This window comes from Raphanus sativus, chromosome 5 (genome assembly GCF_000801105.2).
Source record: "Raphanus sativus cultivar WK10039 chromosome 5, ASM80110v3, whole genome shotgun sequence".
Lineage (NCBI taxonomy): Eukaryota > Viridiplantae > Streptophyta > Magnoliopsida > Brassicales > Brassicaceae > Raphanus > Raphanus sativus.
The window spans coordinates 22,920,535-22,942,253 of NC_079515.1; the positions used below are offsets into that span (position 1 = coordinate 22,920,535).

The 21,719-nt window shown below is 29.6% G+C and overlaps 3 protein-coding genes across 3 annotated transcripts; all 3 read left to right on the forward strand.

Annotated features, from left to right (window-relative positions):
- Nucleotides 1–188: 188 nt before the first annotated feature.
- Nucleotides 189–2,773, forward strand: LOC108856820 (amino acid permease 8). The gene is made up of 6 exons (XM_018630714.2): nt 189–546; nt 690–783; nt 880–1,094; nt 1,685–1,827; nt 1,926–2,153; nt 2,236–2,773. Exons 1-6 carry the CDS (start codon nt 237–239, stop codon nt 2,659–2,661), a joined length of 1,416 nt encoding a protein of 471 aa, XP_018486216.1. The 5' UTR covers nt 189–236; the 3' UTR covers nt 2,662–2,773.
- A 3,023-nt stretch (nt 2,774–5,796) lies between these two features.
- Nucleotides 5,797–9,898, forward strand: LOC108859464 (amino acid permease 8-like). Its single transcript, XM_018633369.2, has 6 exons — nt 5,797–6,284; nt 6,424–6,517; nt 6,722–6,936; nt 7,263–7,405; nt 8,999–9,226; nt 9,400–9,898. Exons 1-6 carry the CDS (start codon nt 5,921–5,923, stop codon nt 9,823–9,825), a joined length of 1,470 nt encoding a protein of 489 aa, XP_018488871.1. The 5' UTR covers nt 5,797–5,920; the 3' UTR covers nt 9,826–9,898.
- A 10,381-nt stretch (nt 9,899–20,279) lies between these two features.
- Nucleotides 20,280–21,385, forward strand: LOC108861085 (uncharacterized). The gene is made up of 4 exons (XM_018634911.2): nt 20,280–20,531; nt 20,692–20,825; nt 20,905–21,115; nt 21,200–21,385. Exons 1-4 carry the CDS (start codon nt 20,340–20,342, stop codon nt 21,227–21,229), a joined length of 567 nt encoding a protein of 188 aa, XP_018490413.2. The 5' UTR covers nt 20,280–20,339; the 3' UTR covers nt 21,230–21,385.
- Nucleotides 21,386–21,719: the final 334 nt, after the last annotated feature.

Consider the following 21,719-nt stretch of genomic DNA (forward strand, 5'->3'; position numbering starts at 1 on the left):
AAAGTTATTCGTAGCATAATTGTATGTATTTACTACTTGCTTTTCACATGCTTTTGTAACTATTGTTATTGACCGTGCAAAAGAGAGAGTAAAAAGTAACCAAAATATTATAAACAATTGACGTCTCCAAAATATCATAAACATTGACGTTTCTCTACCTATAGCATCTATATAATAGATACGCCATTTACTCATTGACTACGCTTCTATCTCTTTCCTCGTTTTCTCCTCTCAAAATGAAAAGCTTCGACACCTGTTCAGCGGTTGAATCCGGCGGGAATAATAACTTCGACGATGATGGTCGGGAGAAGAGAACGGGGACGTTGGTTACGGCGAGTGCTCACATCATCACGGCTGTGATAGGTTCCGGAGTCTTGTCCTTGGCTTGGGCAATAGCACAACTTGGTTGGGTGGCAGGAACAGTTATTTTGGTAACTTTTGCCGTTATAAATTACTACACATCCACAATGCTCGCCGACTGTTACCGATCTCCGGACACAGGAATACGTAATTATATTTACATGGACGTTGTCAGAGCTTACCTTGGTATGAATATATTATCATTATTAACTAAGCTACTACTTTGCACTTTTGGTATTATTTTAACCACAAAGTAGTAAACAAAATGGCATGTTGACTTAGCTTGTCTATTTTATATAACAAAACAAAAAAAAAACATAAAACGACAGGTGGTTGGAAAGTGAAGCTATGTGGACTTGCACAGTACGGGAGTCTAGTAGGGATCACTATCGGTTACACCATCACTGCCTCCATAAGCTTAGTGTAAGTTACAACTTGTGAATTGTGTATATATATAATGTCACACACATGCATGTTGCGAAGAAAATATTAAGTCCTGATTGATGTTGTGTTGGTTAGAGCGATCGGGAAAGCAAATTGTTTTCATTACAAGGGACACGAAGCAAGATGTTCCGTATCAAATTATCCACTCATGGCGGCATTTGGGACCGTCCAGATTGTTCTTAGTCAGATTCATAATTTTCACAAGCTCTCTTTTCTCTCTATTATCGCCACCGTTATGTCCTTCTCTTATGCATCTATTGGAATTGGCTTAGCCTTGGCCGCTCTGGCAAGTACGTTTTCGCTTCCAACTTATGCTATTTCTGAACCCCATGCAAATATCTTCATATATACATTATGTTGTTTAGAGCATCATTAAATCATTAAGTCATTTGATGTCAAAAAAAAAATCATTAAGTCATTTATACATAAGTAAAATTTTACCTTTTACAAAACAAGTTCATTCATTAGATAACATATGGCATATGAGTTTCAGAATTTATTATAGATTTTCTGAAAGAAGTCTCACATTTTTTTTACTCTTTTTTTGTTCTGTTTAAAGTAACATATTTTTTATTTAAAAAAAAAAAATATATATATATATTAAAGAGAAACTCACCATATGCTCTTATATAGTTTATAGTTTTCTTATATTATAAAATGAGCCCCGAGATGTATATATACATATTCAATTTTATAAACATTATTGATTCAGGTAACTTGTTCGAATGCATCAGTTCTCCATCCTTTGAAATGTCCTTGCACAAACAAGTTACATATAAAATAGTTTGTGTGACTCTAGGCCTAGTCATAGCTAGGATTCTCATATATATATATATATGTGAATCTTCAAACTAATGGCTAAAACGGTTTGATATGAAAGGTGGGAGGGTTGGCAAGACGGATCTGACGGGCACGGTGGTGGGAGTGGACGTAACTGGGTCTGACAAAATATGGAGGTCATTTCAAGCAGCTGGAGACATTGCCTTTTCATACGCATTTTCCGTTGTTCTTGTTGAGATTCAGGCATGCATTCTTTCAATTAGAGATGTTGGTGGTCACCATCAAGATTGTGTTTAGCAATTTTTATGTTACTGGTCAAATATGCTTGTTTTTTTTAACAGGATACACTGAGATCAAGCCCACCAGAGAACAAAGTCATGAAAAAAGCAAGCCTTGTTGGAGTCTCAACTACAACTGCTTTCTACATCTCATGTGGCTGCATAGGATATGCTGCTTTTGGAAACCAAGCCCCTGGAGACTTCCTTACTGACTTTGGTTTTTATGAACCTTACTGGCTCATCGATTTTGCAAATGCTTGCATCGCTATCCACCTAATCGCAGCTTATCAGGTAACTCATTGAAAAAATGTCAGAGAGCTTAAATAGATAATTAGTATCTATCACTCACAGTTTTTAAGTTATGTATGGGCAGGTGTTTGCGCAACCAATTTTCCTGTTTGTCGAGAAGAAATGCAACAAAGCGTGGCCAGAAAGCAACTTCATCACCAAAGAACATTATATAAACATACCATTGCTAGGAAAATGTCGCATCAACTTTTTGAGGCTAGTGTGGAGGACAACCTATGTGATGTTTTCAACAGTGGTAGCAATGATATTCCCCTTCTTCAACGCAATCTTGGGTCTCATTGGTGCCGTCACATTCTGGCCGTTAACAGTTTACTTCCCAGTGGAGATGCACATGTCGCAGAAAAAGGTTAAGAAGTATACGATGAGATGGATAGGGCTGAAACTCCTTGTATTGGTTTGTTTGATTGTTTCTCTCTTAGCTGCGGTAGGATCCATCGTTGGCTTGATAAGTAGTGTCAAGGCATACAAGCCTTTCCACAATTTAGATTAGTTACTTGTAACCTAAGCTATTTGAATACATAATTAATTACGAACTATGTACAATGAGAATATGGAAGAACAAATGAATATACATAGTTAATGACGAGCTATATTAAACTGTTAATTAACTTGTTACAACATATAGAGAACTATAATCACAGAAACTACAATGGAGACTCAAGCTAGATGTTTAAAATGGTGAAAGTAATATATATGTATATATATATATATATATATAACATTAAAATAAATTTTCTCTGAAAACCCCAAAAAATTTAAGAGCATCATTAGTGGGAGAAACTCACATGAAGCTCTCAAAAATTATAAAAAATGAACAATTTTGATACACAATTATTTTTGATACCAAAAGAATATTTAGACCAATAGTTGTTCAGCAAGTGTGAAAATGGTTTCTTTAAAAGTTGTCAAAGTCTCTTTAGGAAGAGATTCATTCTATTATCTCTCTTGCTTTTCAGTTATTTTTCATTTTTTTTTATCATGAGGTACTCCTCAAGACCTTGCCACTGCGGGTGGTCTTAATAGCCATATTGGGATCAGGCCAGGCTTTAGAATATAAACCTATAAGATTGTCAGATCGGGCAGGATCGGACTCGTTTGACAAAAAAAAGGCAGGATCGGACTCAAATATTTTACTAGTTTTATAGTTTTTTCGGCTGGGCTGGACCGGCCACATGACAACCTTAGTCAAACCACATAGTCGTGTTTACAGGCTTTTCAATATGAGTTTACATCCCGGTATTTGGGTAGTTTACAAGGCCCACGTAACAGAAGTCCCAAAACGATGGTGCCTTGATTTAACCTCGACATTAAATTGGTTTTGAACCAAATGAAAGAAAGAGAAAAAAAGAATGGGACTTGTCCACACATCAGTCGTTTAACTTTCGAAATTCAGTATTTGAAGCTGTTGTCTCAATCAGTTACGCCACCCCGGATCATTTAATATAAGGATGAAGGAGAACATGACTTTACACATCAGTCGTTTCCAGTTTTTACACACACACATGGCCGGACGGCCCAAGAACGTATCCTATGATCAACACAAAGAGTCATCAAGACCCTCTCTCGTCTTCACCTAGATGCTTTAGCGCACTATAAGATATCAATTAAATAGTAAATCACATATTCTTCAACCACCAAAAAAAGTAAAATGATTACGATTTTGTTGTGGCGAACCAGATGCCAGCATATGCCAAATGTTTATAATTAGATGTCTCCCTATTATATGTCCAATTATATGCTTAGTATACTATTTTTTTTTCTTTTGGGTCTAATCTTTAACGAATTTGTTGTTGGATTGGATTGATTACTCTAAGAAGTGCTTATTCTAATTGCTGAAATATACGTCGTGTTAAATGATGAAAATTATATGGATGCAAGGTACTGAGCTGAAGTCGTGTAGAATTGGAGAATAAACGTATATTTTGGAAAAAAATATAAATTTGACAAGCAAATTTATGATTAAAAGAAGATGAATAAATGGATTTCAAGATTTATGAAAAATTGCACTTATTGTTATGGAAAATGTTCATATCATGAATTCTTTAGAGACTAAGGTTTTGAGAACGTAGAGAATTATATAAGATAACCAGGGAGATAGAGACACAAATGCTGATCTTATAAAAAGAGAAAAGATTTTGAAAGTGTTCTTGAGTCGTGTTGAAGAAGAAGAAGAAGTACTTGACGGTAAAGAGACATTTGCACTTATTCTTATGAAAGATGTTTATATCATAAGTTTTTTGGAGTTTGGGAACGTGGAAAATTATATAAGATAGCTATGGGATCGTCTGTAGAAAGACATATGCACACAGGCTGATCTTATAAAAAGAAAAATGTTTTTGGAAGTGTTCTTGGATCGTGCTGAAGAAGAGATTACAATACTTAACGGTAGAAAAATATAAGCGGATAGCTTAGAAATCTTTCAATATCGTGTGTTACGGTATTAACTGTAAAGCTAAAAAATAAGGTTCTGTAAAAATTGTTTAAAAAGATTCTAATAAAACGTTAGTATTTGCTTGTGTAATTTGTCTATTGGTTTACCTTTTGTATTATCTTATCGTGGTGTCATATTTGCATTAACATAATTAGAATTGAATTAAATCTTTTCTACTTACTTTAACGATACCAAGATCATAGAACTTTTGACTCTAATACTTATTTGCTATAGTGGACCAAATGCTTTCCTAGACTAGACACTCTACTAGAATTAGACCAAATGCTCTATTATACTGGGACCAGATGCTCTATTAAACCGTTCGTTTAGTATGATATTATTTGATTTAGGCAGTAACTTTCACAAATTTGTTTTTGAATCTGTTACTCTCGAAAAGACTTCATATTAAAAATGGAACAAATCAAAAAGACTTCACGTTACTCTTCTTTGTTATTTGTTGGTTAAAGTTAGGGCTGGACAAAAAATCTGAATCAAAAAAATCGAACCAAATCCGATTTAAAAAAGTAATATTAAACTCGAACAGAATTGGTTAAATATCCAAGCGAGTTCAAAATCTAGGTATCTAAAAAGCCAAAACCAAATCTGATCTAAACCGAAATATTTTGGATCTCCGAATCAGATTTATATACTTGAATATCTTAATTTATTTTTAAATCTAGTATCAAAAAATATCCAAAATGTAAAAGATATAATGTTTGAAAATATATACAAATATTCAATTCTAAAATATCTAAACAATACTCAAAACACCAAAAAATACTTACAATATCTATTGATTCTCTATCCAAAATAATATTTAAGCCGAACCATTTTTTGTTAACTTTAGGTATTTTGGCATACATTATTCAAATTTATATGTTATATAATATTTTTATTTTTAGATTTTGAGAAACTTAAATTGTATATGAATTTTAAAAAAAAAAATTAAATGAGTTATCCGAACGCGAACCAAACCGAACCCGCAAAATTCGAACCGAATCTGCAAAAATTTGAACCGAACCGGATCGTAATTTTTAAATATGCTAATGTAGCTAAAATCTTTAATTCTGTACACTCAAAAAGATCCTAACGGAACTCGAATTGGTATTTGAACGTCCATGCCTAGTTAAAGTTTTGCAATATTGTATGTATATTATCTACTTCTTTTTGAAAATGGTTTGCAACTATCGTTACTGACTCTGCAAATTAAAATAAGAGAAAAAGGTTATGAGAGCCTCGCCTCCAAAATATCATAAACATTGATGTTTGCGTACATGGATCATCTATATATAAATATTCCATTCACTCTTCATTGCCTATGCTTTTGTATATCTTATTACTGTCTTCCTCAGTTTCTCCTCTCAAAATGAAAAGCTTTGACACGAGCTCAGCGGTTGAATCCGGTACCGTCGCTGGAAATAACTTCGACGATGATGGTGGGGAGAAGAGAACGGGGACGTTGATGACGGCGAGTGCGCACATAATCACGGCTGTGATAGGTTCCGGAGTCTTGTCCTTGGCTTGGGCTATAGCACAACTTGGCTGGGTGGCGGGGACAGTGCTTTTGGTAAGCTTTGCCATCGTAGTTAATTACACATCCAGAATGCTCGCCGACTGTTATCGATCTCCGGACGCTGGAACACGCAACAATACTTACATGGACGTCGTTAGAGCTTACCTTGGTATGAATATGTCATTTTTGTGACTCAACTACGTACTACTTTGGTATTCTTTTAACCAAGAAGTAGTAAACAAAATCGTACATTTTCTTAGCTTAGTCTATTTTTTTATTAAACAATAACAAAATCCGTAAAACGACAGGCGGTAGGAAAGTGCAGCTATGTGGGCTAGCACAGTACGGGAGTCTAGCAGGGATGACTATTGGTTACACCATCACTGCCTCCATAAGCTTAGTGTAAGTACAACTTGTGATTTATTTAACCTGTTCGTTCCAATTCCTGACGTGACCTATGACTAAATGTCGTTGCTCGTTTGAATATGTCGCATGATCTTGTGACCAGTTGCATGTATTACAGCGACATGCAAATGGCCACAATGTCACATGGTTACCAACATGTCAAGAAAATATTAAAGTCTTGTTTGATGTTATGTTGGTTAGAGCGATTGAGAAAGCTAATTGTTATCATGACGAGGGACATGGTGCGAAATGTTTAGTATCAAATTATCCAGCCATGGCGGCGTTTGGAATCGTCCAGATTGTTCTAAGTCAGATTCCTAATTTTCACAAGCTCTCTTTTCTCTCCATTATCGCCGCGGTTATGTCCTTCTCTTATTCATCTATCGGAACTGGCTTAGCCTTGGCTGCTCTGGCAAGTACGTTATTTCCTTCCAAACTTTTCTTTTGACTTTCAAAAATATATTTGTAGCATTCATTCTCAAGCTATTTCTAAACCCTATGAAAATATCTTGATACATACATATACAGTCCTGTACATAAATTACTATTGTTTAATTTTCTGTAGAAATCATTCTCATTGATTTGTAATATGATATATATATATATATATATATATATATATATATATATATATATATATTTATAAGTTACATAAAAAAGTATATATATATATATATGTATATATATACTTTTTATACATATGTTGTTCTTCAAACTAATGTCTAAACCGGTATGATGAAAGGTGGGAAGATTGGTAAGACGGAACTGACAGGCACGGTGGTCGGAGTGGACGTAACTGCGTCTGAAAAATTATGGAAGTCATTCCAAGCGGCTGGAAACATTGCATTTTCGTACGCTTATTCTGTTGTTCTCGTTGAGATTCAGGCATGCATTCTCTTTTTTTTTTTTTTTTTTTTTTTTGAAACTTAAAGGCATGCATTCTTTTAACTAGAGATGTTGGTGTCACTGGTCACACTCAGAATAGTGTAGCAATTTTTACTATTAGTTCTTTTATTTGCATTTATATTTTAATTACATGATATATGTGTTGGTTGGAATAATGACACTTATTAGAGCACCATTAATAATAGTATCTTTGAAGGTTTTCTACTAATTAAAATAAAAAGGAATATTGAAAAAAGAGAAAAACAACAAATAGCAAAGATACTTCAAGAAAAAAATTGAGACACTTTTCTATGTGTAACTCATTTAGAGCATGATTAATCCGAAATTCTTAGGGTAAATTTTTTTAGTGGAAGTTAAGAAACTGTTTCTTAACTTCTGCTAAAAATCTTACCCTAAAAACTGCGGGTTAATTATGTTCTTAACAGCTGAGTTGTTTAAAAGTCATTAAAATATATTTGTAAAAATAAATATTAATATTTTATTTTTGCTGAGAAATGCTTTTTCCTTGTTGTTTATGGTCTCTCTTAGAGCTGGGCAAATAAACCGAACCCGAAAATCTGAACTGAATCTGATCCGATAAAAATGAATCCGAACCGATCCGAACCCGACATAAATACCGAATGGATATTGTTTTTTGGTATTTCGGGTTATGGGTATTACCCGAACCGAACCCGAATCTAAATGGATATCCGATAGAACCCGAAACATTCAAAACCCCAAAAAGATCTATACCAAATATAATCTCAATTCATAATATGTATTCAAAATACATTAAAATATATTGAACATCTGAAATATTTATCTATTACATAAAAGTTGGTGGTTCTAATACATGAAGATTGATGATTAAAGGTGGCTATTGAATTTTGAAATATTTAGATTTAGATTTAAATTTTGTTTTCAGTAAAAAATGTTTCTCATTTCATGAGGTCGTAGTTTTCGTTTTATTATTTCACTTTCGTTTGATTTTGAATGATCATGGTTGATGTTCTTTTCTTATTTTTAAATCGATTTTATTTATGTTTTGGTTACAAAAAGGTACAAATTAGGTATTCAAAACCAAAACAAACCAATTTTACTTATGTTTTGGTTATAAAGTAGGTATAAATCAGATATTTTTAAACCGAAGAACCGATTGGGACCCGAACCCGAAAGTACATTGGGTTGTACCGGTTCTTTGAAGATTTACTAACCCCGACCCGAATCCGGTAGAATCCTAACCGGTCCCGAACCAAACTTTTAAATAATCCGAATGGACCTGATTTTGATAAACCCGAAAAACCGAAACCCGATTGGATAAAACCGAAATCCGATTGGGACCCCGAATGCCCACGCCTAGTCTCTCTATGTGTAAAACAAAAAGTTATTGGGCTTCTTATTAATCTTTTTGACACAGAACTATATTATCTTCACTTGAATACGTCTTCAACCGTCGTTTATTGTGGTTATTTTCTGTTGCAAATCCCTTAAAGTATATAATGATGAATTGATTAGAGTTAGTATGACGTATGCTAACTCTTAATTAAAGACAGTGTTGCTCATATATGCTTGTTTTGTTTTTTGTTTTTGCAGGATACACTGAGTTCAAGCCCACCAGAGAACATAGTCATGAAAAAAGCAAGCCTTGTCGGAGTCTCAACTGCAACTGCTTTCTACATCTTATGTGCCTGCATAGGATATGCTACATTTGGAAGCCAAGCCCCTGGAGACCTCCTTACTGACTTTGGTTTTTATGAACCTTACTGGCTCATCGATTTTGCCAATGCTTGCATCGCTGTCCACCTAATCGGAGCCTATCAGGTAGCTCATTAAAACGTTTTTTTTAAACAAAAAAGTTTATACTCCAATAGATAATTAGTATCTTTTTTTTTGTCACGAAGATAATTAGTATCTATCACCCACATTTTTTAAGTTTAAGTATAAGGCTCAAGAAAAGATAAACAAAAAATTGATGATGTTAATACAACGAGCAGGTGATTGCACAACCAATTTTCCAGTTCGTGGAGAAGAAATGCAACAAAGCATGGCCAGAAAGCAATTTCATCACCAAAGAACATTCGACAAACATACTGTTGCTTGGAAAATGTCGCATCAACTTCTTCAGACTGGTGTGGAGGACAACCTATGTGATTTTCTCAACAGCTGTGGCAATGATATTCCCCTTCTTCAACGCAGTCTTAGGCCTTATCGGGGCACTCGCATTCTGGCCGTTAACAGTTTACTTCCCAGTGGAGATGCACATCTCGCAGAAAAAAGTTAAGAAGTATACCATGAGATGGATAGGGTTGAAACTCCTTGTATTGGTTTGTTTGATTGTTTCGTTCCTAGCTGCAGTAGGATCCATCATCGGCTTGATAAGTAGTGTCAAAGCATACAAGCCTTTTCACAGTTTATATTAGTTACTTGTAGCCTAAACTATCTGAATACATAATTAATAATGAATAATGTTAACAATGAGTTTATATAAGAGCAGATAAATACAATAGTTAATAATGAGCTATTTTATTTATATAATTAGATAACCTACCATGGAGACATTGAACACCAACAGATAAAAGGAACAAAAGAGCAGCAATATCTCATTAATGGCACAGAATCAAATAAATTAGATAGTCATGATTAAAAACATCTATAAATATTTAATTTAATTTTGGCTGTTTTTAAAATTATTGAAATATTTTAAATAACATAATTATTATTTATGTATCACATTTTAAATAACAATAAACTTTGATAATTTATAAAAAAAACTATTTATATAAAATTTTTAATTGATAAAAATTAATTATTTTATATATACATTACATATTTCACATATTTTATTTTAAAATATCTACATACTATAACTTACAGCTACAATAAAATTAACTACAACAAAATTCTCTTTAAAAAAACATACATAACAACTTTACAGTTACAACCAATTTATTTACCGCGAAATTTTTAAAACCATAGTCGAACCAATTATCACATCAATTACATATGTTTAAGTTTTGCTTTATTAATCTACACAAACATATCGAATGTTATTGTTTTTAAACATATAAATTAGAAGATAGATCATTTTGTAAAACTTTATCTAATGAAAATGATTTATGTAACATATCATATTGTTTATTTGAATACCGAAACTCGATTTAGTAAAACCATGACCGATTTGAAAAATTATGTACTGAAGCCCCAAAAAGACGCTCGTTGATTCAATCTTAACCGTTGATCGAATTAAATTGGTTTTCAACAAAATGAAAGAACGGAAAAGAATGGGCACTGAACTTATCGAGTTTGGCGCACACTCGCATACCTTTAACTTTCGAAATTCAATATAATAAGCTCTAATCTAATGGTCTTTGATCTCTCTTTATACTTGTGTGTGCGCTTCAATCCGTTACACCACCCCGGATCATATAATATAAGATGAAGGAGAATATGACTTTATACATCAGTCGTTTCCAGTTTTGACACACACACACACACATGTCCTAATCAAGTATCCTATGATCAACACTAAGTGTCACCAAGACCATCTCTCTCGTCTTCACCTAGATGCTTTAACGCACTATACGATATATCAATTAGATAGTAAATCACATATTCTTCAACCACCAAGAAAGTGAAATGGTAATAGATTTTGTTGTGACGACTGACCAGATACCATCATATGCCAAATGTTTCATTATAGTTAGATGTCTTTTATCATGTGTCCAATCATTTGCTTAGTATAGTATTTTTTTCTTTTGTGTTTATTCTTTAACGAATTTGTTTTTGGATTAGTTGTTCTGAAAAATAGTTAAACTAAACCTTTTCTATTTACTTTAACAGTACTCAAACCAAAGACCACAAAGCTTTTGATATGATACCAATTTATAATAACGGATCAGATCCCTTCATGGACTAGACGTTTTACCAAAATCAAATCAAATCAAATGCTCTTTGCTGAAGCCATACGCCCTACTAAACATTTCATTCAGTGTGACATTATCCGTTTTGAGTCTAAATTTTCACAAATTTGTTTTTTTAAGTCGATCACTCTAAAAAAGGATTCTTTTTATTTGCATTCATATTTTAGTTACATGATATATATGTTGGCTGGAATAGTAACGGTTATTAGAGCACCCACTAATCATAGTACCTTAGAAGGTTTCTACCAATTAAATTAAAAAGGAATACTGAGAAAAAAAAAAGAACAAACAAATAGTAAAGATACTTCAAGAAAATAATGGAGAAACTTGTAACTCATTTAGTAGTTGAGTAATTGAGTTGTTTTTTTTTTTTTTGACGACGAGTAATTGAGTTGTTTAAAAGGAATTAAAGTATATACTTGTAAAACTAAATATTAATATTTTACTTTTGGTTGCGAAACGCTTTTTCCTTGTTGTTAATGATGGTCTCTCTATGCGTAAAACAAAACATTATTGGGCTTCTTAGAGATATATGTTGACAAAAAGCATTATAATAGGTACGAAAGAACAATATATATATATATATATATATACATAATACAATATATTGTATTCTATAAAAATATAATATGATTTTAAAATAACTTTTCATATTTATAAATATATTAAATTAAAATATAAAATTTTAAAAAGCTAGAATAACTCATTAAACTATTTATGTAAAATATCATAATATAACAACTACTTTTTTGTTAACAATATCAGTTAATTTATTAATGTTAATTGTTATCCAAAATATAAATAAAATAACAATAGTTATATATTTTAGATGATATAAAAATAATATATATGTAAAACACAAATATTTATATACTGTTTTTATTAATAATAGTAGGTATGTTATTGTATGGAAACAGAAAATATAATAAAATTAAATATATTTAAAGAGAATATGTGTTTTTTTAAAATAAAGTAATTTACCTACACATTAATAAGTTATTGTATCTTCAAATAAGTTAACAATAAATTAATTTAAAATATTAATAGAGAGAGAGAAAAAAAATCTGCATGCATGGTGATTGGTCTTCTACATAGTTTTAGCATCTATTTTTTTTTCTCAAAAAAATGGACTAACATTAATCTGCATCCAGATCATTAATATTTTATATTTTAATTTTGTTCTGCATTTAAATCATTGAATGAGAAATAAAATGCAGATCAATCTGCTTCATAAATGTACTACATTTTTTTTGACATTCATAAATGTACTACATTTAATCTGCATTTCTACTATATTTCATTCAAAGCAATAATGCTATCAGTTTTTATTTCTTTTATTTTTTGTTTTTATTTTCTGAAGTATATACAAATTACTTGTCATCTCAAGTGACATAAAATGAAAAGAAATTTACCTTGTGTTTAAAATAAGTATTGATTTGATTTTTGATGTAATGGCGGCTGAAATCCACACTACCCTAAGGGCATTTTCAAGGGGACGCTATAACACTATTATAATGTAAAAATGTGAATTTTCTTCTCCAACGGGACGCTATTCCCAACGCTATTATAGTGTGATGCTGTTTTTTTCTACAGTGTTCATTATGTTCCGAATGGTGCGCAGATCATAAAAACGCAGATTAAATATAAAATGCCAGATTAAACAAAACAAATGCAGATCAAACATATTATATAGATCAAATGCAAATCAGATGCAGATCAAACTAATATATCGAGTTACCTTATTTAATATTAAAAACTAATTTTGTGAGTTAAACATCTGAAACAAAAATACAAATTATTATTATTATTTTAATTAAAAATATAAACATTTTATAAAGAAAATTCTTAAACATATATATATATATGTTGACAAAAAGCGTTATAATATGCACGAAAGAACAATATATACATATATACACATATATATACATAATACAATATATTTTATTCTATAAAAATATAAAGGGATTTTAAAATAACTTTTTAGATTTATAAATATATCAAACTAAAATTTTAAATTTTAAATAGCTTGCATAAGTTCATTAAACTATTTATATAAAATATCATAATATATAGTGTGACACTGTAGCGACGGGATATATATATATATATATATTTGTTTTTGAATTATTTTGATGTTTAAGTAGTTTAGTTAAATATATTTGCTTTTACAAAGTTAAAAATAAATGGCATTGTTATGTATTGTGATATAAAGTCATTTAAAATTAATTTATCTTAAAATTTCATGTGTCTTTTAAATTCTAGTTAACATAATTAATTAATTGATTTAAAATATAAAATTAAACCCTTTAACAAAAAATAGATTTATTATTCCAGTTTTATTAAAATTAGTTAATTATATATGTTATAAAAATAATGTTAGTTTTCAAAAGTATTAAATAATTAAAAAAATCTTTGATTTAATAATATAATAATAGAAAATATTCATTTTATTGTCATATTTGGTATTGTGGTTGGAGATGAAAAAAGATTTGGTGATAAAATCACACTAAAATAGTGTAGTTTTGACACTAAAATACTGTTGTGGCTGGAGATGGCCTAAGGTGAAGACTGATTTTCTATTTTCTTTGATTTTTCGCTTTAATCAATATTTACTGTTAATATATGTGTAAAATTTTTTTAAGGATGTCCCAAGTGGTGCTAAGTTCTATGAGAAGTTTTGGTCTGAAAGAGTCCGTCTTGAAGTCATGGATCAAGGCTGTATGCATAAGTAATTGTTTTTTTCGAGCATATGATTATATAAATCAAGAATATGAGTTGTGGTAAATAGATTTTGTTTATTGTTCTGATTAGGGTTTGGAAATTGTTTTTTTAAATAGAAAAATGGGTATCATGTACTGTGACACCATAGACTTTTTGAGTTTTTTGATTGGTGTTTCCAGACATGATTAGACATATATCAGAATTTTTTACTTGTGATAAATAGATTAGTTTATTGTTTTAATTAGGATTAGAGAATTAATTGGATATTAATTTGTTTCTTAGATACCACAAATATGAGTTTTGGTTATGTGAATTGATTGTATATTCTCATTTTTTTAGATATATTTGTACTCTCTCTCTTTCTATAAATGTTAATGAGAGCTCTTTTAAGTGTGTAGAAACTTGGTAGACTATAGCATCCACGAGTACTTTGACTGTTAGGCTTCATATTGAAAAGAAAACTGCTACTCTTAAGCGTATGTCTCTTGTCCACATGGTGGTTGGTCTTTTTGATAAAATAAAGAGCAATGGAAAACTCAAAGATCTAGCCTCTTTGAAGAGATTCTTAGAAGATAAATGTGCTATTTTGAAAGAAGATTGCAACTGTTCTGACCCTATTGCTGAAATAAGAAGGATAAACACTTTTGATAAGTCAAAGATCTGTAAACCAGTTCTGTGCACCCACAAATGCAAGGTAGCTAAAATCTGACATATAAATTATATCCATCTTTTTTTTCTTTGTCATTAAAGCATTTAGTAGTGGTTTATGTAAGGTTAGTTTGACTAATCTAACATTCGCTATTTTTTTTTTGTTGAGAATTTTTGTTTGCAGTCTAAAAAGGTGTACAAGGTTAAAAAACTGAAAGTGATAACTAATGTTGATGAAAAATAACTTATACGCATGCCCAACAAAGGGCCCGTGGCAATTTCTATTGAAAACCATTCAGCATCTATTTTTTTCTTTTCTCTGCAGATAAAAAAAATAACACTAACATTAATCTACATCCAGATCATTGAATATTTTATAGTTTAATTTTGTTCTGCATTTAAATCATTGAATGATAAATAAAATGTAGATCAATCTGCACTATAAAATGTACTGCATTTAATATGCATTTCTACTGTATTTTATTAAAGCAATAATGCTATCATTTTTTATTTCTTTGTTTTTGCTTTTCTTTTATGAAGCATATACAAATTACTTGTCATCTCAAGTGACATAAAATGAAAAAAAATTTACCTTGTATTTAAAATAAGTACTGATTTGATTTTTGATGTAATAGCTTCTGACAAAGTCAGAACCCTACCCTAAGGACATCTCCAAGGGGACACTATAACACTATTATAGTGTAAAAATATGACTTTTCTTCTCCAACGGAACGCCATTTCCAATGCTATTATATTGTGATGATGCTTTTTGCTACAATGTTACACTATGGTTCCGAATGGTACGCATATCAAAAAAGACAGAGAAAATATAAAATGCAGATGGAGCAGAAAAAATGCAGATCAAGCAGATTATATAGATCAAATGCAGATCATATACATATCAAACTAATATATGAATTACCTTATTTAACTGAATATTAAAAAATAATTTTGTAAGTTAAACATCTAAAACAAAAATACAAATTATCATTATTATTTTAATTAAAAAATTTAAACATTTTATAAAAAGATTTTGTTAAACAAATTCATCTTTTATATATAAATGTTGACAAAAAGCGTTATAATATGTACGAAAGAACACTATATATATATTTTTTTGAACACCTCTATATATATATATATACACACATAATACAATATATTTTATTCCTATAAAAATATAAAGGGATTTTAAAGTAACTTTTTTTATTTATATATATATATATATATTAAACTAAAATATAAAATTTTAAATAGCTTGCATAAATTCATCAAACTATTTATATAAAATATCATAATATAACAACTACTTTTTTGTAAATAATATCAGTTATTTTATTAATGCTAATTGTGATCCATAATATAAAGAAAATAACTATAGTTATACATTTTAGATGATACAAAAAATAATATATATGTAAAACACAAATATTTATATATTGTTTTTATTAATAATAGAAGGTAAAGTATTGTATGTAAACAGAAAATATAATAAAATTAAATATATTTAAAGAGAATATGTGTTTATTTTAAAATAAAGTAATTTACCTACACATTAATAAGTTATTGTATCTTTAAATAAGTTACCAATAAATTAATTAAAAAAATTAATCGAGAGAGAGAAAGAAAACATGTATGCATGGTGATTGGTCTTCTGCATAGTTTTAGTATCTATTTTATTTTCTCTGCAGATCAACAAAAATTGCACTAACATTAATCTGCATCGAGATCATTGAATATTTTATAGTTTTTCTGCATTTAAATCATTGAATGAGAAATAAAATGCAGATCAATCTGCATAATAAATGTACTGCATTTAATTTGCATTTCTACTGTATTTAATTCAAAACAATAATGATATCAGTTTTTTTTTTTTGTTTTTTCATTTCTGAAGCATATACAAAATTAATTGTCATCTGAAGTGACATAAAATGAAGAGAAATTTACCTTGTGTTTAAAATAAATATTGATTTGATTTTTGATGTAATACCGATTGACAGAGTCAAAAGTCAAATCCACACTACGGTAATGACATCTTCAAGGGGGACGCTATAACACTATTATAGTGTGAAAATGTGATTTCTTCTCCAACATGATGCTATTCCCAACGCTATTATAGTGTGATGCTGATTTTTGGTACAATGTTACACTATTGTTCCGAAAGGTATGCAGATCATAAAAAGGCATACAAATATAAAATGCAGATTAAGAAGAACAAATGCAGATCAAGCATATCATATAGATCAAATGTAGATCAGATGCATATCAAAATAATATATCGAATTACTTTATTTAACCGAATATTAAAAAATAATTTTGTGAGTTAAACATCTAAACCAAAAATACAAATTATTATTTAATTAAAATATTAAAATATTGTTTTTATTAATAATAGTAGGTAAATTATTGTATGAAAACAGAAAATATAATAAAATTAAATATATTTAAAGAGAACATGTGTTTATTTTAAAGTAAATTAATTTATCTACACATTAATAAGTTATTGTATTTTAAATATATTAACAATAAATTAATTTAAAACATTAATAGAGAGAGAGAAAAAAAACTGCACGAATGGTGATTGGTCCTCTACATAGTTTCAGCATCTATTTTATTTTCTCTGCAGATCAACAAAAATTGCACTAACATTAATCTACATCGAGATCATTGAATATTTGATAGTTTAATTTTGTTCTGCATTTAAATAATTCAATAAGAAATAAAATGCAGATCAATCTGCTTCATAAATGTAGGGGGGTTATTGGTAGATAGATTCTACGAGAGTTATGAAATTTTAAAAATCCATCATTATTGATTTATGGATTTAGAAAATCTTTGTAAACTCCATTGTTATTGGTTTGAAGATTTTTAAAGTCCTTCCAAAATCCATTGTTATTCAAAAAGTTTACATTTTAATGATTTTGTAATTCCATCAAACTCTATTGTTATTGGTATATAAATTCTTTACTTTTTTACTCATGAGACTCAACTTTTAAAATATTATGGATATCCATAAGATTTTCAAAATCCACATACATAAAAAAACACTTTTAATTCTGTAGCATTACACAAACAAGTAATAATAATATGAACATTTACCCATTCATTTCAACTCTGTAACAAGTAGAACGTGACCCATGCAAAAAAAAAAAGAGATGATGTTCTTACACCATAACAAGAAGCAATGCTTGAATTTCATCATCTTCAAAGAACAGCGTATAAACATGTCATTCATGGCCGACGATCCTTCTTTCTACCAACTCATTCTTCGAGGTGCAGCTTTATCGTTGACATAGACACCGGAATTGTTTTTTCACCAGCAGGAGAAGAAAATGACATTTAAAACATCATCTGAAAAGCTTAGGCAGGCTTTAATACATTCATAGAACTACCCAACACTCATTTATCTTTTCCGAAACATTCATCATCTCCTTTTGTCTTTTCCATTGTGGATATTGGATCATTGCTACTAGTGTTGTTACATTATAAAATTTTGAGAATGTTCTATAAAACTTTTATAAATTACGTTAGAAGGATATTTTTTTGGAAATATAAAATGTAAGCAAATCTTTGAATATCAATAAGAATCAATGGAAATCCACATAAAATATTTGTTAAGTTTACTTAACTTTTAAAAATCCATCAACTTTTAAAATCACTGAATTCCATACAAATTCTTGTTTGAATAACCTCCCCCGTACTGTATTTACTCTGCATTTCTACTATATTTATTCAAAGCAATAATGTTATCACTTTTTATTTCCTTTTCTTTTGTTTTTCTTTTCTGAAGCATATACAAATTACTTGTAATCTGAAGTGACATAAAATGAAAAAAAACTTACCTTCTGTTTAAAATAAGTATTGATTTAATTTTTGATGTAACAGCGGCTGACAGAGTCAGATCCACACTACCCTAAGGGCATCTTCAAAGGAGGAGACACTATAACACTATTATAATGTAAAAATGTGACTTTTCTTCTCCAACGTAACGTCATTCCCAACACTATTATAGTGTGATGCTGTTTTTTTGCTACAGTGTTACAATATGGTTCCGAATGGTACGCAGATCATAAAAACAGATTGAATATAAAATGCAGATTAAAGAAAACAAATGCATATCAAACAGATTATATAGATCAAATGCAAATCAGATGCAGATCAAACTAATATATCGAATTATCTTATTTAACCGAATATTAAAAAATAATTTTGTGAGTTAAACATCTAAAACAAAAATACAAATTATTATTATTATTTTAATTAAAAAATTTAAACATATTATAAAAGAAATATTAAACAAAATATAATTCATGTGTTATATATATATAAATATATATGTTGACACAAGCGTTATAATATGTACGAAAGAACAATATATACATTTATATATACATAATACAATATATTTTATTCTATAAAAATATAAAGGGATTTTAAAATAATTTTTTAGACTTATAAATATATTAAACTAAATATAAAATTTTAAATAGCTTGCATAAACTCATTAAACTTTTATATAAAATATCATAATATATAGTGTGACAATGTAGCGACGAGATATATTTTTTTTTTGTTTTTGAATTATTTTGATGCTTAAGTAGTTTAGTTAAATATATTTGCTTTTACAAAGTTACAAATAAATGGCATTGTTATGTATTGTGATATAAAGTAATTTAAAATTAATTTATCTTAAATTTTTATGTGTCTTTTAAATTCTAGTTAACATAATTAATTAATTGATTTAGAATATAAAATTAAACCCTTTAACAAAAAAAATATAAAATAGATTTATTATTCCAGTTTTATTAAAAATAATTAATTATACAAGTTATAAAAATAATGTTAGTTATCAAAAATATTAAATAATTAAAAAAATCTTTGATTTAATAATATAATAATAGAAAATATTTATTTTAGTGTCATATTTGGTGTTGTTGTTGGAGATGAAAAAAGATTTGGTGCTAAAATCACACTAAAATAGTGTTGTGGTTGGAGATGGCCTAAGGTGAAGACTTCTTTTCTATTTTCTTTGATTTTTTTCGCTTTTATCAATACTTACTGTTCATATGTATGTAATTTTTTTCAAGGATGTCTTAAGTGGTGCTAAATTCTATGAGAAGTTTTGGTCTGAAGAAGTCTTTCTTGAAGTCATGGATCAAGGCTGTATGCGTAAGTAATTTTTTTTTGAGCATATGATTATAAATCAAGAATATGAGTTGTGGTAAATAGATTTTGTTTATTGTTCTGATTAGGGTTAGAAATTTATTTTTTTAATAGAAAAAATGGGTATCATGTATTGTGACACCATAGACTTTTTGAGTTTTTTTGATTGGTGTTTCCAGACATGATTAGACAAATATCAGAATTTTTTACTTGTGATAAATAGTTTAGTTTATTGTTTTAGTTAGGATTGGAAAATTAATTGGATATTAAATTTGTTTTTCAGATACCACAAATATGGGTTTTGGTTATGTGAATTGATTGTATATTCTCATTCTTTTAGATATATTTGTGCTCTCTTTCTTTCTATAAATGTTAATGAGAGCCCTTTTAATTGTGTAGAAACTTGCTGGACTATAGCATCCACAAGTACTTTGACTGCTAGGCTTCATATTGAAAAGAAAACTGTTACTCTTAAGCGTATGTCTCTTGTCCACATGGTGGTTGGTCTTTTTGACAAGATAAAAAGCAATGGAGAACTCAAAGATCTAACCTCTTTGAAGAGATTCTTAGAAGACGAAGGTGTTATTTTGAAGGAAGATTGCAACTGTTCTGACCCTATTGCTGAAATGAGAAGGATAAACACTTTTGATAAATCAAAGATGCGTAGACCAGTTATGTGCACCCACAAACGCAAGATAGCTAAAATCTGACATATAAATTATATCCATCTTTGTTTTCTTTGTCACTAAAGCATTTAGTGGTGGTTTATATAAGGTTGGTTTGACTAATCTAACATTCACTATTTTTTCTGTTGAAAATTTTTGGTTGCAGCCTAAAAAAGTGTACAAGGTTAAAGAACTGACAGTGATAACTAAGGTTGATGAGAAAGAACTTATACATATTCCAATAAAGGGCCCGTGGCAATTTCTATTGAAAACCATTCAGAGTTTGCAAGACTTAAAGGGGTTAGTTAATATATATGTTAAGCCCAATTTTACTATTTTGAACAACAATACAATATTGTTTGATGGGTTTGTAAAACAGGATGCCATCTAGTCCTAAGGATAGCAAGAGTGTGATTGGCTTTTACATTCTCATGCGTATGGGCTATGAAACTGATGCTGATGGAGTCCACTACTGGAAGGTCAAAAACTCAGCTGGAACTGGTTGGGGTGAAAATGGATTCGGGAAGATAATCCGACAAACAAGCCGCAATGGAAAACCGTCATTGATTAAATATATCCTTTGTCCTGTGGTAAGTAATATTCCTTTAATCCACTAATATTTTAACCAGTGTTTTGATACAAAATTTCATTGTTTGTTCGCTTCTGTATCACAGCTCCTTGACAACTACGAGGATGAAGCTTAGCTACCACTACTCCAAGACTTAAGAAAATGAACTATTATCATTACCATCTATTTTCTTGTTTTATGATATGATGCTACTCAGCTTATGTAGTAGATATTTCTGAATGTTTGCTTTCTTTTCTTTTTATCTACTTGTTCTACGTTAATTATAACCATATTGCCCCAACTGATTTCATTTCTTTCACGCATCTAATTAATCAACATAAACTAGGTGTGTTATCCGCATATGAATTCTTTTACGAATATTTATTAGTTTATATATTTTATTAAAATTTGTATGCTTATTATTTTATTAAATTTTTGAAAACACTAACATATTAAAAATATTTTTGATTTTGAAGTCTTATACTTTTATTATCACTTTTTGTACACTTATTTTTACTTATATTTTGCTCATATTTTCCATTTATTTTCCATTATTTATATTTTCTATTACATATATTTTCTCATCTATACTATTTAAACATAAACAATAAAAAATTACTTACAAA

Coding starts and splice junctions, on each gene's coding strand:
- LOC108856820 (XM_018630714.2), top strand. CDS start 237: ATGAAAAGCTTCGACACCTGTTCAGCGGTTGAATCCGGCGGGAATAAT. Junction 547..689: donor CGTTGTCAGAGCTTACCTTG/GTATGAATATAT, acceptor ATAAAACGACAG/GTGGTTGGAAAGTGAAGCTA. Junction 784..879: donor ACTGCCTCCATAAGCTTAGT/GTAAGTTACAAC, acceptor TGTGTTGGTTAG/AGCGATCGGGAAAGCAAATT.
- LOC108859464 (XM_018633369.2), top strand. CDS start 5,921: ATGCTTTTGTATATCTTATTACTGTCTTCCTCAGTTTCTCCTCTCAAA. Junction 6,285..6,423: donor CGTCGTTAGAGCTTACCTTG/GTATGAATATGT, acceptor GTAAAACGACAG/GCGGTAGGAAAGTGCAGCTA. Junction 6,518..6,721: donor ACTGCCTCCATAAGCTTAGT/GTAAGTACAACT, acceptor TATGTTGGTTAG/AGCGATTGAGAAAGCTAATT.
- LOC108861085 (XM_018634911.2), top strand. CDS start 20,340: ATGTCTCTTGTCCACATGGTGGTTGGTCTTTTTGACAAGATAAAAAGC. Junction 20,532..20,691: donor AATCAAAGATGCGTAGACCA/GTTATGTGCACC, acceptor TTTTGGTTGCAG/CCTAAAAAAGTGTACAAGGT. Junction 20,826..20,904: donor AGTTTGCAAGACTTAAAGGG/GTTAGTTAATAT, acceptor TTTGTAAAACAG/GATGCCATCTAGTCCTAAGG.